This window comes from Netta rufina (assembly GCF_964035555.1).
Source record: "Netta rufina genome assembly, chromosome: 15".
Classification (NCBI taxonomy): domain Eukaryota; kingdom Metazoa; phylum Chordata; class Aves; order Anseriformes; family Anatidae; genus Netta; species Netta rufina.
Window position 1 is genome coordinate 9341493 of NC_140138.1, and position 13974 is coordinate 9355466.

The window sequence follows — 13974 nt, forward strand, 5'->3', positions numbered from 1 at the left end:
CTGGTTTTGTACTCCCTCAGATTTATTCGAAAACAGGGGCTGGATCGGCTTTTCCTGGAGTGCGATACACACATGTGGCGCCTGGGGGACCGGAAGATCCCAGAGGGAATCGCTGTCGATGGAGGGTCGGACTGGTTTCTTCTCAACAGAAAGTTTGTGGAGTACGTGACTTTTTCCAACGATGATCTTGTAACAAAGATGAAGAGGTTTTATTCTTACACATTGCTGCCTGCTGAGGTATGTGAATTCAGAGCAATCCTTCTGTTTTCAAAACTGCAACTTTTGTGCTTGTCCCAGAGATCACAGAATCCTAGAATCATAATGGTTGGAAAAGCCCCCCAAGATCACCTGGTTCAGCCATCCCCCTACCACCAATATCACCCACTAGGCCATGTCCCCAAGCACCACGTCCAACCTTTCCTTGAACACCCCCAGGGACAGTGACTCCACCACCTCCCTGGGCAACCCATCCCTGTGCCTGACCGCTCTTTATGAGAGGAAATGTCTCCTCATTTCCAACCTAAACATCCCCTGGCACACCTTGAGGCCGTTCCCTCTGGTCCTATCACTGATTACCCATGAGAAGAGGCCAACCCCCAGCTCCCCACACCTTCCTTTCAGGTAGTTGCAGAGAGCAATGAGGTCTCCCATGAACCTCCTCTTCTCCAGACCAACCCCCCCAGCTCCCTCAGCCCCTCCTCACAGGACTTGTGTTCCAGGACCTTTTCCAGCTTCTGGACATGTTCCAAGGCCTCCATGTCCTCCTTGTAGTGAGGAGCCCAAAGCTGAACACAGCACTCGAGGTGCAGCCTCGCCAGAGCCAAGTACAGGGGGACAAGCACCTCAATGGTCCCTCTCAAGCCCCTCTTAAGCTGTAAGCCCCTCTTAAACTCAGCTGAGTAAGGGCTGCGCTTCACACTAAGGGCCGGGCCCTGACCTGTGTGTGGAAATCAGAGGATTTTGCCTGATTTCAGTGGGCTTGGAATCATCCTGCTGTTGGTGATGAAAATTTGACTCTCGTGATGAGTAAACCCTTTAGTGTTAGAACTACTGCAGTTGTTCAGTCGATTTCTTTGTTAGTGGGACATCTTTCCAACGAGTGGCTTTGTTTTATACTTTTGAGCCTATTAATCAATTACTGAACAACCAAAAATCCGGCTGCCATTTACTTGCGAATTGTTCCTCTGCAAAGCCTTTGAAGGCTATTAGACCTGGTGAATTGTCTTCATAAGTAGCTTTCCTCACTATTACCCATCCCTTTCATGTAAGAATAAGAATTCTACCAACAGAGGTTTATTGTTCTGTTCAAAACTCAGCTAGAAGGCATCATCACAAGCCATTTAGATCACTCAGGAATTGTTTGGCTACATGTGGTGCAGACAGGAGCGCACACCAGGATGGGTTTTTGTCTGGCATGCAGCAGTTTGTCAGGGAGACGTGGTTTCTCCTAACAGAGCCTGGAGCCCTGCAGGCTGTGCTACACCTGCCCGGCAGGTACAGCGCTGCCCTGGCGTGTCAAGCTCTGCTCCCAGGGTACGTAGCATGCAGCCATCCCAACGAGACCCTGTGACTGCCTTTAAAATGACAGCTTTCATCCTTGCTAGCAGCCCCTGAACATTCTGAGGGATTGATGAGACCAATCTTGCAAATTTAGGCTTATTAGCTTGCAGTGGAGTGCAGCGATTGTCATCTTATGATAGGAGTTTATTATTCCACACACACGTTGAATAATCTTGCTTTAATCCCATTTCTGTTAAAAATCACCTTTTCTCTCAACTCCGATAACCTTTTCATCCATTATCTAGGAAAAATTTCTGTATCATTATGAAAGGACACAGGGCAATGGGTAATTGGGTAGGGTTTTTTTTTCTTCTTCCTCTCGCTTGAATGAGAATGGATGCCTTTATGGGTTTAACCACACAGTTCAAGCATAAAATCCGTATTCACTGAGCTGTCATTTAACATTAAAAAGGGTAGGGGGATTATTTGGGGGCCAGCCATGCTAGTGTTTTGCTGGTTATTTATAGATCTTGCTATTACTGATTTTAAAGAGAAGTCACTGCTCCTAAAATTATCTCTTGCAGAGCTAAATTTGATCTTATTCCATAGCTTCTCTCTACAAGATTTTCTTTGCAAGATACATGGCTAGCTTCTTAAAATCACCCTGCCTTCACTGACCTGTTAACCTGCTATATCAGTCCCCATTACTCATGATTTATGTAATAGCTGATACTACGGAGATATAATTAGGATAGCCCAATAGGAATTCCTTCGTGCCTTGAGTCAGCAAATAAAGACTTATGATTTCAGCTGTAATTGCAGGAGGCAGAATGTCCTTCTGATGCCTGGGGTGAACTGTGTATTTCAGTACAAGGCCATTCAACTAGCAGTGGTTTCAGAGTGCTGGAAGATGCATAGACCCACACAGGAGCTGAGACCATTTTGCGTAGTTACCAGGGTGGTGGCTGTGGTTTGAGAATTGTCTTCGGAAACAACTTGAGATTTATCATCAATACATTGCTCAGGAAAATAGTCCTAAATCTGTTAGACCATTAGGACTAAGTTACAAAGAGAAAAAATGGGAGTTTCTAAGAACTGCTCTTACAGCTGAAATAAAAGTAAAGTAATTGCTAGCACTGATGCCTTTCCTGGAGCCCTTTGGATCCTGATGCCCAAAGCTGGTCATTTCAGAAGTATGATTATTCTGTGCTATGTTATTGTGGAATGGCCTCAACTGTATGTTATTACAGTTTGAGGGTGTCTGTGTGTAGTGTGCTGGGATTTTTCAGGCTCAATAGAATGTGTATGTGTGGAGTGCTCTTCGTACATGGCAAAATGGTAGAGCTCAGTAATTCTCGCATTCTGAGAGAAAGTAAGTCACCTGCATTAGCTTCAGGCCCATAGGAAAGAAAGTCCAAAGGCGTGAATGCACTGATCTGATCTGTTTTCTTGCAGTCCTTCTTTCACACTGTTCTGGAAAATAGCCCATACTGTGACTCCATGGTGGACAACAATCTGCGCATCACAAACTGGAATCGTAAACTTGGCTGCAAGTGTCAGTACAAGCACATTGTTGACTGGTGTGGCTGTTCACCTAATGACTTCAAACCAGCAGACTTCCACAGATTCCAGGTAACTGAACTGTTCTCTTCTCTGGTACCCACAAAGTAGGTTTTCCACCTCTGCCAGGGTGTGGAGAGCAATCCAGCTACTTGGCTGCAGCAGGTTGTAGGAAGGGAAGCTTCCACCCCATCGAGCAAGGTGGAGAAAGAGTTGTGAGGATGCTCTCATCTTCACTTTAGGAGAATGACAAATCTGTTCTTCTGTATTTTAACCCTTGACTGCTGTGTGGCAAGGTCCCAAGTGGGCAGGCTCTTTGGACTGGTGGATCTGGCATTGGTGGATCTGCTGTGCTAGAAAGGAGGGAAGTTTGACACACCTCATACTGTAGCGGTTTGGTTTGGTTTTTGAAGTTCCAGCTCAGGTGCTTTTGTGATTTTATGAATGTCATGGCTTTCATTATGTAGAAATGTTTTTTTTTGTCTTTGGAATAAGGCTTAAAAATGAGTGCCTGCTAGTCAACCAGACTTGGCAGGACTGCCTCAAAAAGTTTAATCGGTTCCTTTGTGATACGATTTCCTCAAGACAGACATGAGAGCAAATCCTTGTGCTCAGGGGAGCAGTGGCTCTCCAGACTGTATCTGGCCTGTGTATCCTCTGTTAAGAATGAATGACTGCTTGTTTCAAGGTCACCAGATCTGCAGTTCTGTCCTTACAGCTCCTTGAGGTTCCCTGCATAAAGCATATTTGTTCAGGCTTTGTGTGGGATGGGGAATGTGTTACCCTACAGCACAAAAATGATGACTGCTTCAAAACAGAGACCATTTCTTTATTGTACTGTGCTGCCTACCAGACACGAGTGAAGTCAGTGACACGGGCGCTCACAAAAAGAGCAAATGAGATGTGATCTAAGAGAGGCTCTGCTGTCCCAGACTCTGATCCCAGGAAAATCTCCAGCACACAATAAATGGCAAGCCTTAAAATGCTCCTGCAAGTCTGCAAAGGCTGACCTGCTCTGAGCTGAGAAAACAACCCACAACAACATTTTAGAAAACAATCGGGCAAGCTGAGCAGCAAGGGAAAGATCAGCATTAGAATAGATGTAAAGACAACTTCTGACACTTGCCCGATAAGAGAGCCCCTCAGATGAACACACCGCACCAGAGGGCTTGCCAGCAGTTCCCACAGAGGCACAAAGCAAGCTGCAGAGGAGGAGATCAGAGAGCCCACAGTGTGTGCCGCCTCAGAGTAAAAACGAACATCCTCAAAAGAATTTTCAACCGTCTCAGGCACTTTTGAACTCCTTGGCATCTCAGAACCCATGCCCAAACACTAGCAAGGCAAAACAAAGCACTTTGAAAAGCTGATGGGTTCTGAGTAGTGTATAAACCAGTAATGTACCTGCAGTTGTGTCAAGTGCAGACCAAAAATCTCTATGGGATCGGTCAGAAGCTGAGAAGCCTCAGCCGCAGGTGGCCTCTCTCCCAGAATCCTGTTACCACCATAACAACAAATCCATAGAGGCAAAATGCTGCTCTGCCTCTTCTGAGCCCCGTGCCCACAGGATGCTTTGCTGCCTGCCTGCCTAATGACATGTTCCAGTGCCGCAGGGTCTCCAGGCTGACACAGAGAGAGCCTTCCCCATCCCTCCTGCATGTGGAAAGCCTTACAGAGCAAGGCAGCGGGAGGTGGCTCCTGGCACAATGTGGTTAGCACCTGCAGAGAAAAAGTAATGTTGTCTTCTGCCATGACAGTTATCTTAAATTTCTTGCACAGATTTTTTTTTTCAAAATTATACTGATTCCTGCTAACCAGGTATTTGGGAATAATAGAGCTGCTGTCTCACAGTCTTGATATCCAGACGTTTGTGTTGCTTCCCTAAAAGCTAGCCATCAGACCTGGCTGAGGCAGGTGCCGGAGAAGGGCTGGAGAAGGCTCTTGAATTAAGGGTAGTGTCTGGCTTAGAGAATTCGTTCTGAGGAGAGAAACAAGGCATTCATGCACTAAGATAAATAAAATGAGCATTGCTTCAAGTGACTTTTTTTTCTGCAAATATGCAAAAATGGACATCAGGGAAAGAACCCAAGCTGTGTGGTAATGCTGGTATCTCTGTGGGCTATGAGGATAACTGCTTTTGAAACCAGACGTGAAAGAAATTTGTGTCTGTGTCACTAGTCAGGTGAAAGCACCATATTTCGTCTTGAGTTACAGCAGCCATTTTTATTGTATTTACACCAATAAACAAAGCAAGACCAGGCCATGGGCTAAGAACTGGCACACAGTAATCCACACTGTTTAAATGTTAGCATTCTCTGTGGCATATTTGTGACCCATGCCAACTAGCAATGCCCGAGCATGGCTCAGGAGAAAGGGCCGGGGTTGTTCCCTACAGCCAGCGCAGGTAAATGAGGCCCCTCTGTCCATAGGGAACAGTCCAAGCAGTATGGATGCAAGCTGCATCACACCACTTGTCCTCAAGAGCAGAGGATGAGCCCTGCCCTGTTTTATTCACCAGCATTAGCTCTGTCTAAATAACCTCCTACAGCTTTGTTTTCACTGAGACATGTTCGCACATTGCATTAGCTATTCTGCTGTAAATAGTCTCTTCCCTGTGAGAGTATGTGCCTGCAGAGTAGTTTGTAAAGTGATTGAGGAATTGTGACTGAGTTTTAAAAGTTCACCTTACCTTAATGCGAGTTGACTTCCAGGGTTATCCTAGGCATTATTTCAAAACAACTGACCCACTTGAACCATTTAATTGGATGACGCAAATGATGGAGTTGTGTGTTATTTGTTCTGTCTGTCCTCAAACAGAATGGATAAAATGCATCATAAGAGATAGATATGAAAAATGTTGAATTTCTGATGTTTTAAATGGCTACGTGTCACACTCAATTCATTTTTCTTCCAAAAATGTTTTTCAAACCAATAAACAATGTACAGTGCTCTAAAATCCCATGTCCAAGTAACAAAGGATCCTTTCCTATCAGAAGAGTAACAGTGCAACCCATGGTTTTCCTTAAACTGCCCGTTTTATTTAACACGATTTTTACCATATCCTACATATTAGCAACAGCCGTAACATCTAATTTGCCTTCATTTTCATGTCCTAAAATGATTTAGCATTTTCCCCTCATTTGAATGCAGTACTGCCTGAAAAATCAGGAAGATAAGGTTGTCTGCAATGACAATATATCGAGGAGAGCTACAGAGACTGCTGTAATCACCCCGTTCAGTTGGGGTTTCACACAACAGCAGCATGTTCTCTCAAAACCTCAGCGTCGTCTCCCCTAAGCCTCACTGATGGAGAACTTCCCAGTAAGGGCACCTGAAGCCTACTGGTTGGTATGAAGACCTCTGCTGGGCTTCTCTGTTGGTCTGATCTGATTCAGCATCCTTGGTGGGCATTGTGAGCCTTATTCCTGTTTGCAAAGGAATTTATTCTGAAAGGGTGACGCTTAGCCCAGGGCAGAGCATTTGTGTAGGGCCAGCCTACGTGGAGGCGTCGGGCTGGCTGCACACACGTAGGCCTCACATCATGGCCGCCTGTTCTCCACAGGAGAGGCTTGCAGGGAGGGCAGGGCTCTGCATTTCTGCAGCAGAGCAGAACCATTTTCACCAAGGAATTGCATAGTCTGTATCTGAATCTCACCACGGTCACTGTTTACGTCACCTTTGGCTGTGGGGAAGTTCTCTTCATGCCCTCAGCTCCAACCTATTGCTTAGGACAGTGTCGTGACTGAAAATGGGAGCTCACTCTGGTGTCTTTTCCTTTTGTATCCCCACAGCAGACTGCCAGGCCGACTTTCTTTGCCCGCAAATTTGAAGCTGTGGTCAATCAGGAGATAATTGGCCAGCTGGACTATTACCTGTATGGCAACTACCCGTCTGGCACCCCCGGCCTCCGGTCGTACTGGGAGAACGTGTACGACGAGCCCGATGGCGTGCACACCCTCAGCGACGTCGCGCTCACCATGTACCACGCATTCTCCCGCCTGGGCCTGCGGAGAGCAGAGACTTCGTTTCACACTGCTGGAGACAACAGCTGCCGGTTAGTTTGGGTCATTCTGTCTTTTTTCTGGGTGTTTCTGAGGAGGCAGGCTGGACTGCAGGATGCTGGAGGAGGTTCATCCACTTGGATGTCCTGGCTCAGAGCGCAACAAGCAGGGCCAGGCAGCTGCAAGAGTAAAGCGCTTATTTCCAGGAGTATTTATGCCTGTAATAAACTGTTGGTTAGTCAGGGCTGACGTTATGTGACCTGTTTTCTGCACTTTTAAGGAGCTCCTTTGCAGCCTGATGAAGACTGACAGAATCCAGTTGGGTGCTGCTGCCCCCACTGCTGCGTTTTCTTTATTAATTTCAGTGAGTGTATTATACCCACAGCTCCTAAACCCTCCATGTGATTGCAGCAGAGGTCATGTTCACCTCTATTATGCTTACGAAAAGCACAGGACAGGATTTCAGAATTAATCTAAACCAGGCTGGTTAATGGCCCTTGCTTGTTTGCTCCCCTGGGTGCACAGAGAACTACTTGCTCAAGCTGGGTTTGCTGCTTGCTTCCTGCAGCTGTCTGTGCCAAAAATCTTGCAACAGGTGGGATCCATTAACATCAAATAAATAAAGTGTATGTATATATAAATATATACATATATATAGCAAATAAAGGCCCTTACTGGAGGAGAAAAAAAAAAAACTTATGTGAAAAATGAATTTAAAATATGTAAGTCTAGCAAATAAGAGTTCAGTATAAAACGGTTTTGAAGGAAGAATTCCTGGTTTTAGACTTCAACAGAAAAGACTCACCTCATGGTGGATGCTTGCTGCCTGCAAACACATCTGAAGCTGTTTAGATTTAAAGCTGAGAGGGTTCTTCTTTTAAAGTCTTACATTACAGTCTCTTAATTCCTTCTTCAGAGCGTATTTTTGGGACGCTGCCTTTTGTAATCTTAATGGAAAACACATACAGCCTAAGTCAGCAAGCATGGAAGAGAGTCCTTGTGTTTTGACAGATAGAGTTGGCCCCTCTTGTGTTCTTTAAGGAACTGAATGTGCCGTGACCTTCTTACCTAGTCATGGAAGTGCTGAGCAATGTCCTATTTAGAAAGATGTGGCACTAAGTGGTCCAGATTCCTATTACAGCCTTGCCAGTAAAGGTTACCAGTGCAAAGCAATAAATGATCAATAACAATTAGATATAAATAATCACTAGTAGCCTGACTTCCTTACATGAAATAAAGGCAGACCAAAAGAAGTCCTGGGGTCATTTGTCCTGCAGAGTGAAGGCAGCAGCGAGGATGAGAGCTATGTATAACCAGCACTGAAATAATTTAACAATTACTTCTGTGCTTATTCCTTTTGGTGGTGTTCCGATGATGATTTATATCAATAATCATTTTCATTTCTGGGGAGCTTTTCACTGCACAGGAACTCAAGGTGCTTTTCAAGCTTGCTCAGATTATATATAGGGAAGTCGCATCATCCCCCACTGACTGCAGCTGTCTCCAGGATAAAGCGAAGCTCCTTTACAGTGGGGCTGCAGCCTCACAAAACAGTGCAAGGAACAACTGCAAGCAGTGATAGCTAGCGGAGGCTTCATTTTCATACCTACCTAAGCCCCCTCAAAGCATCAGTGTCCAGTTTAAATCACAGAAAAATGGGTAACCCTCAGGTTTATGATTCACATCTTTTCTCTCTGGATACTCTGTTGTCTTTCCACGTGTGCATATATGCACTTACTCCTGCCCTCCCATAATTTTGCATGTCTCTAAAGCAGTAACAGCAGGAATATATTTGGGCTGAGCACCTTAACAATATTCCCTGTGCTGTTAGGGCCCGCAGCAGCAGGAAGTTAGCTGATATTGCAGTCACAACCCCAGCTCATTTCACACTGCTGCAGGCACTGCGAGGAAAGCCTCGACCGCTTCACATCACATTTGGAGTCAATCCCATGCTGCCTCCCACAGCTGCCCAGGAGACTTCTGTAAGAGAAGCTGCCTTGCACACTTTCCTAACAAGGGCTAGCTCACAGCGTCAAAAAGATGTGCCCCCTGCAGACTGCTCTGGTACCAAATTAGATTGCATATCAGCATCTTCAGTGGAAGCAATGCTAATGTGCGATTGAGATTTAATTTATTTCTCTCCATCTCTAGATGTTTTTACTCACTGCTGCCAAGAGACAATTTACTCAGACTATTTCAAGAATATTGTAAATATTTGCTGCTGCGCATATATAAAACAGGAGGCCTTAGTGCTCTGCACAGAAGTCAGATTGTTGCTGCTATTGGCTGCATAGCTTTGCTGTGCTCTTCCTCAGTCCTTCAGTGCTGCCCCGTTTGTACCCCGTCTTGTTATCTTTATTTCTTAGGCTCTAGAGACTTCCTTCTGGGTGTTGCTGGTGTCTGGTAATGGGAAGTCATTCTTGGTTAGCTCTCTTCCTGCTAGTGTCTTGGGCTATAATAACTACCATAAGGGGTCAGTCTTAGCTGACTTGACTGGGAAGGTTTGATACTGGTTGGTTCTAAATGTGTTGGAAGCACACCTGATTGACAATTAATGTCAGGGCTGTGAGTAGCAAATTACTCGATTTCAGAGCCATTAACATATTTTAAATTGTTTTTTCATCCATATGTGCACACATACATCATCGCAATTCTTTCTAAGATTACAGCAGACAATTGACCACAAGTTTTAATTATTTGAGTCAATGACTACATGGTCTCTAAAATCCAAACCATAAGAGAAGGCTCCCAAGTATTCCAATTAGAAGTTTTTCCTTTGTGTTTGACCTTTTTTCTCCCGTTTCTTTTTAATTATGAGAAAGTAAAAAAAATAATAAAAAAATGGCAATTTCCATCTCAAATCTTTAAGGAACATGAAGTCTATTCCCTAAAATACGGGGACTGGATCCTAGTGTCCACCACTGCTGTGCAACCCTGCAGAGCGCTGCCCCTGGGGCATGAGCTGGAGACCAGATTTATTTGCACAGCACGGTGTGGGGCATCAGCTCGCCCTCGCCCAGACTCGCAGCACCCTCTGCTGTCCCCAGCCTGCTGCTGTCCCATCATCAGGTACCATCGGGGACTAACCCTGGTGAGGGCAGAAAAAAAGAACGCTGATTCAGAGCAATAAATACATTTCTTGAACATCATTTATCCTTGTAAACAACCTATTAATGTATATCTATGGGTGGCACTTTTTACCCACTTTTTTACCCAGTTAGTAAGGGAGGGGAGTTTTCTGGCATGTGGAGGTATCTCCTAAGGAGCTTAAAGCTCTGGGTAGCTTCTGAATGAATTTATATTCTTAGTAACTTCTATGTTTTAGGGTAATCAGAACAGCCTAAGAATATTTGATAATGAGTCATGAACACATTTGAAATCTCTTAACGTACAGTGGTGAATTTTCTAGTTAAAATGAATGCTTCTTAAGCCATTATCTCCAAGTAAGCGGAGATTTCATGTCTCTCGTGTGTAACCAATGGGCGTGTGCATGTGCTGTTTTACAGATACTATCCCATGGGCCACCCAGTTTCCGTCCACCTTTACTTCCTTGCTGACCGTTTCCAAGGTTTCCTAATTAAACACCATGCCACCAACCTGGCTGTCAGCAAACTAGAGACTTTGGAAACGTGGGTAATGCCAAAGAAAGTCTTCAAGATCGCAAGTCCACCCAGCGATTTTGGAAGGTTACAGTTCTCAGAGGTGAGTATTCATAGCCACCCAAACGATTGCATGCTAGCTCAGCAGCCTTTGGAAATCATATTTCCATGTAATTTTTAGCTCAGAGTGTCTCTGCAGTGTAGTGCACAGCTTCTTTTTTAAAGGCAATACTGCGGTGAACCCTCACTTCTTACATTACCCTGAATATTCTCATTCCTTGCTGACAAACTGAAGGTGTTTACTGTTGTAAAAGGGGCTCAGAAACTTAAAAGTTTTGTGATTGTGATTGTTACGACTGCTGTGAAAGATACGTGGGAGCTGAAAAATGTGATGTTTCTGCAGCTCCAGATGTGAACAGGGATGTGGTAAGCATTCCTCTCAAGAATATGCTGGGGGGAAAAAAAAAACATACATAAAGCTAGTGATAGGCAGCAGTGCCACATATGAGTATAATATTGATACTGTAACATGAAAGAGAAAATTATCACAGCAGTGGATGAGATTTCCCACAAATCCTGTTATTTCTTGTAGGGAGTTGTCTCCGCATCTGACATACACTGTAAAAAGTGTACCCTAAAATACATCAGGAAAGTTGACCACTAATAGGACCTGACATCTGTGTTCTGTTTTAAAGATACAACTGTCTGAGCAGTTAATTTCGTGATTTTTCTTGTTAAGCCACAAATTTCAATTAAGGCACAAAATTGATTGAACAAATGCGTTCCAGTCATTATGGCCAAGTCCATAAATTACCGTCTTCTTGGGCAATTAAGAAATGCCTAGGTAGGATTCAGTGTTTTGGTGTGCATGGCAAATCCATGACATTAATGTGCCATTAAAGAGATGGATGGAAGGTGTGTTTCGTTTATCAGTGTGTCTGATGGTAGACTTGCCATTTCATGCAGTGATAAATGATCATACAGGCTTTAATTCTTGTGATTTGTAGGAGTACTTCTGCTGTTTATTTGATACTTTTAATCTCGCCTTCAGCCTGATGCCTGCTCTGAGTCTTTCTTTCGAAAGCAACTGGGCTGGCAGCAGGAAGAGTTTTTTCTAATTGCATGATCAAACCAAATACATTATCTCAGTATTTTAGAACTCGAATAAAAGTATTTAGAAAGATTACATCTGACTTTGTTTCAGGTGTAGGGAGGACGCAATCACGGGATCAGAATTTACTCACTGGCCACTTGCCCGGTTCCCCCTTTTCCCAGGGCATTAGAACCAAACCTTTTTTCCCCAAACGAGCCCTGCAGCAGCCACGTGCCTGGCCCACAGATGTCCTGGAGCAGCAGTGCCCAGCATCAGTCTCCCCTGATGAAGCAGCAGCAGCATGTTGGTTGCTTTGCTTGCTGCTGTGCTGTGCTCACAGCTCTGCCGAGCGTGGTGTCTTGCAGGGAGGATGCCCGAATCCCACCAGGCTAATGAGCCAGTCCTCATGGCCTCATGGACCACGGCTGGTCTGCAGACAGCCCTGTGTGGTCCGCTGCTGCAGCGACGCTGTGTGAGTGCAAAGCATGGGGAGGATTTAATCACCTCTCAGCTTTTTTCAGGCTGAGGAAATGTTTTCTTCCATTTAAAATCTGTGAAAACAGTTTTGGTGGCTGCTTACTTGTTTTCATTATTTTTTCTCGCCTAAACTCATGAATGGTCCCCTCCTTTCATAGATGATTCATATTTTAAAAGACCAGGAGGTGCAAAGTCAATCATTTAATTTTTTCTTAATTGTTTATTTTACTTTCTCCCTTCCCTTGGCCTGCAGTCATCTCTGCCTCTGAGCCAAATTATTCTCTCAGATACCCTGGTATAAATCCAGCATTAACTTCTTCAGCTTCAGTATGGCTGGAAAGCCTCTCTGCTGCTGCTGCTAATTAAAATGCCACTTCCTTGTCAAAGTCCAGCAAGTGTAAAGCAAATTTAGCTGTTCGGCTAAGATGAGGGCACCAATGTTTAGCAGGTTAAACACCAAAAAAGAAACTTAGGATTTGAGCTTATTGAGACATAAAACTGCTGTGTTTTTTTCAACAAATTTTATCCTATAATCTGGCAGAAATTTAAAATGGAATGGAGGTGTTTGGGCTGGGAGCTTTTTCCCTCTCCCAGCTCACACCAGTGAGACCAACCAGGAAAAGCACAAATACACTGAACATGCTCCTGGGTGTATTTGTGATGCTGAGACACAACCACAATGGCAGCAGAGATGATAGGGTCTCTCCGAGCAGGAGTCAGCCCTTCCTGCACTCTGCTCCTTGGCTTTGCTTCTCACATTTACCATCTTGGCCAGGGTTTTTCACCATACGTCCCATAAAGGTCACCTCAAAAAATTAGCTGGCTGGGCTTCCTAACGGGCCACTGGGGTTAATAACTGTTCGAACTGCACAAGGCTTCTGCACTCATTCTTGGACTGAGAAAATAAAATGACATTACAGGAAATCCAAGAGAGAAGATTTCCAATCATTATCTCCTTTTCTTTTAGAAGTTCCCACATCTCCTAACATTGGCTTGCACATAATGCTCACACTATGTATCCTGTTAGTCTGGATCCATGATAACTGCTACATGGAAAACAGAAGATTGATTCGCTGTAGAGCACTAGTCTCAGCTCAGAGTGTATCAGTGGAACACTAAGTTCATTTCTGGGCTTGTTAAGACTTGTGATTCATCACAGAGAATAAAATAAACTAGGTGGCAGGCAATTAGTGTGCATTGTGTGAACCTAATGGTCCTGTTTGTGGTGAGCAATGAGACACAAACCCATAATCAAGGCATAATTTATCTTGGGAAAATTTTATCTTGGGACTGAACAGAGATAGAAACAGGAGTTTTAAGCCAGTGAGCGAGTTCCAGCTTTCCAAGCATACCCCGTGCTCAGTGCCTGCTCTTGAAGCCCAGAATAATGGTGATTAAAATAATGATGTGGAAAATGTTGGCTTCTCTGCCACATCCCTTCGTATTTTATCAGTTGTTCATTACTGCTCGATTCCCGCCCATACTTTGTGCATTCCATTTGAAAGTGAAAGCCTACTTAAAATGTTTTAAGGGGCTATGAAAAATATTATAGGACTGTAGTATCTTTTGGCCTGTAAAATCAGACAATTCAGTACCAGGGACTCGGCTGTGTAAAGTTCAAGAGAAGAGGTATAAACCTCTGAATAGTGCGTTAAGTAAAATTCCTTTTAAAATACTGTGCTTCTAAAACCAGCTTGTCCTGCAAGCTGCGCAGCATGAGAAAACAACTGGTAATAAAGGGCAGGCC

General features: G+C 44.3%; 1 protein-coding gene across 1 annotated transcript in view; it reads left to right on the forward strand.

Annotated features, from left to right (window-relative positions):
* Positions 1-13974, forward strand: part of XYLT1 (xylosyltransferase 1) — a gene marked incomplete at both ends in the record, with an annotated part of 184071 nt that overhangs the window by 158718 nt on the left and 11379 nt on the right. The window contains 4 exon segments of the mRNA XM_084296227.1: positions 21-237; positions 2956-3132; positions 6849-7111; positions 10565-10760. Of these exon segments, the coding sequence (XP_084152353.1) occupies positions 21-237; positions 2956-3132; positions 6849-7111; positions 10565-10760 (853 nt within the window).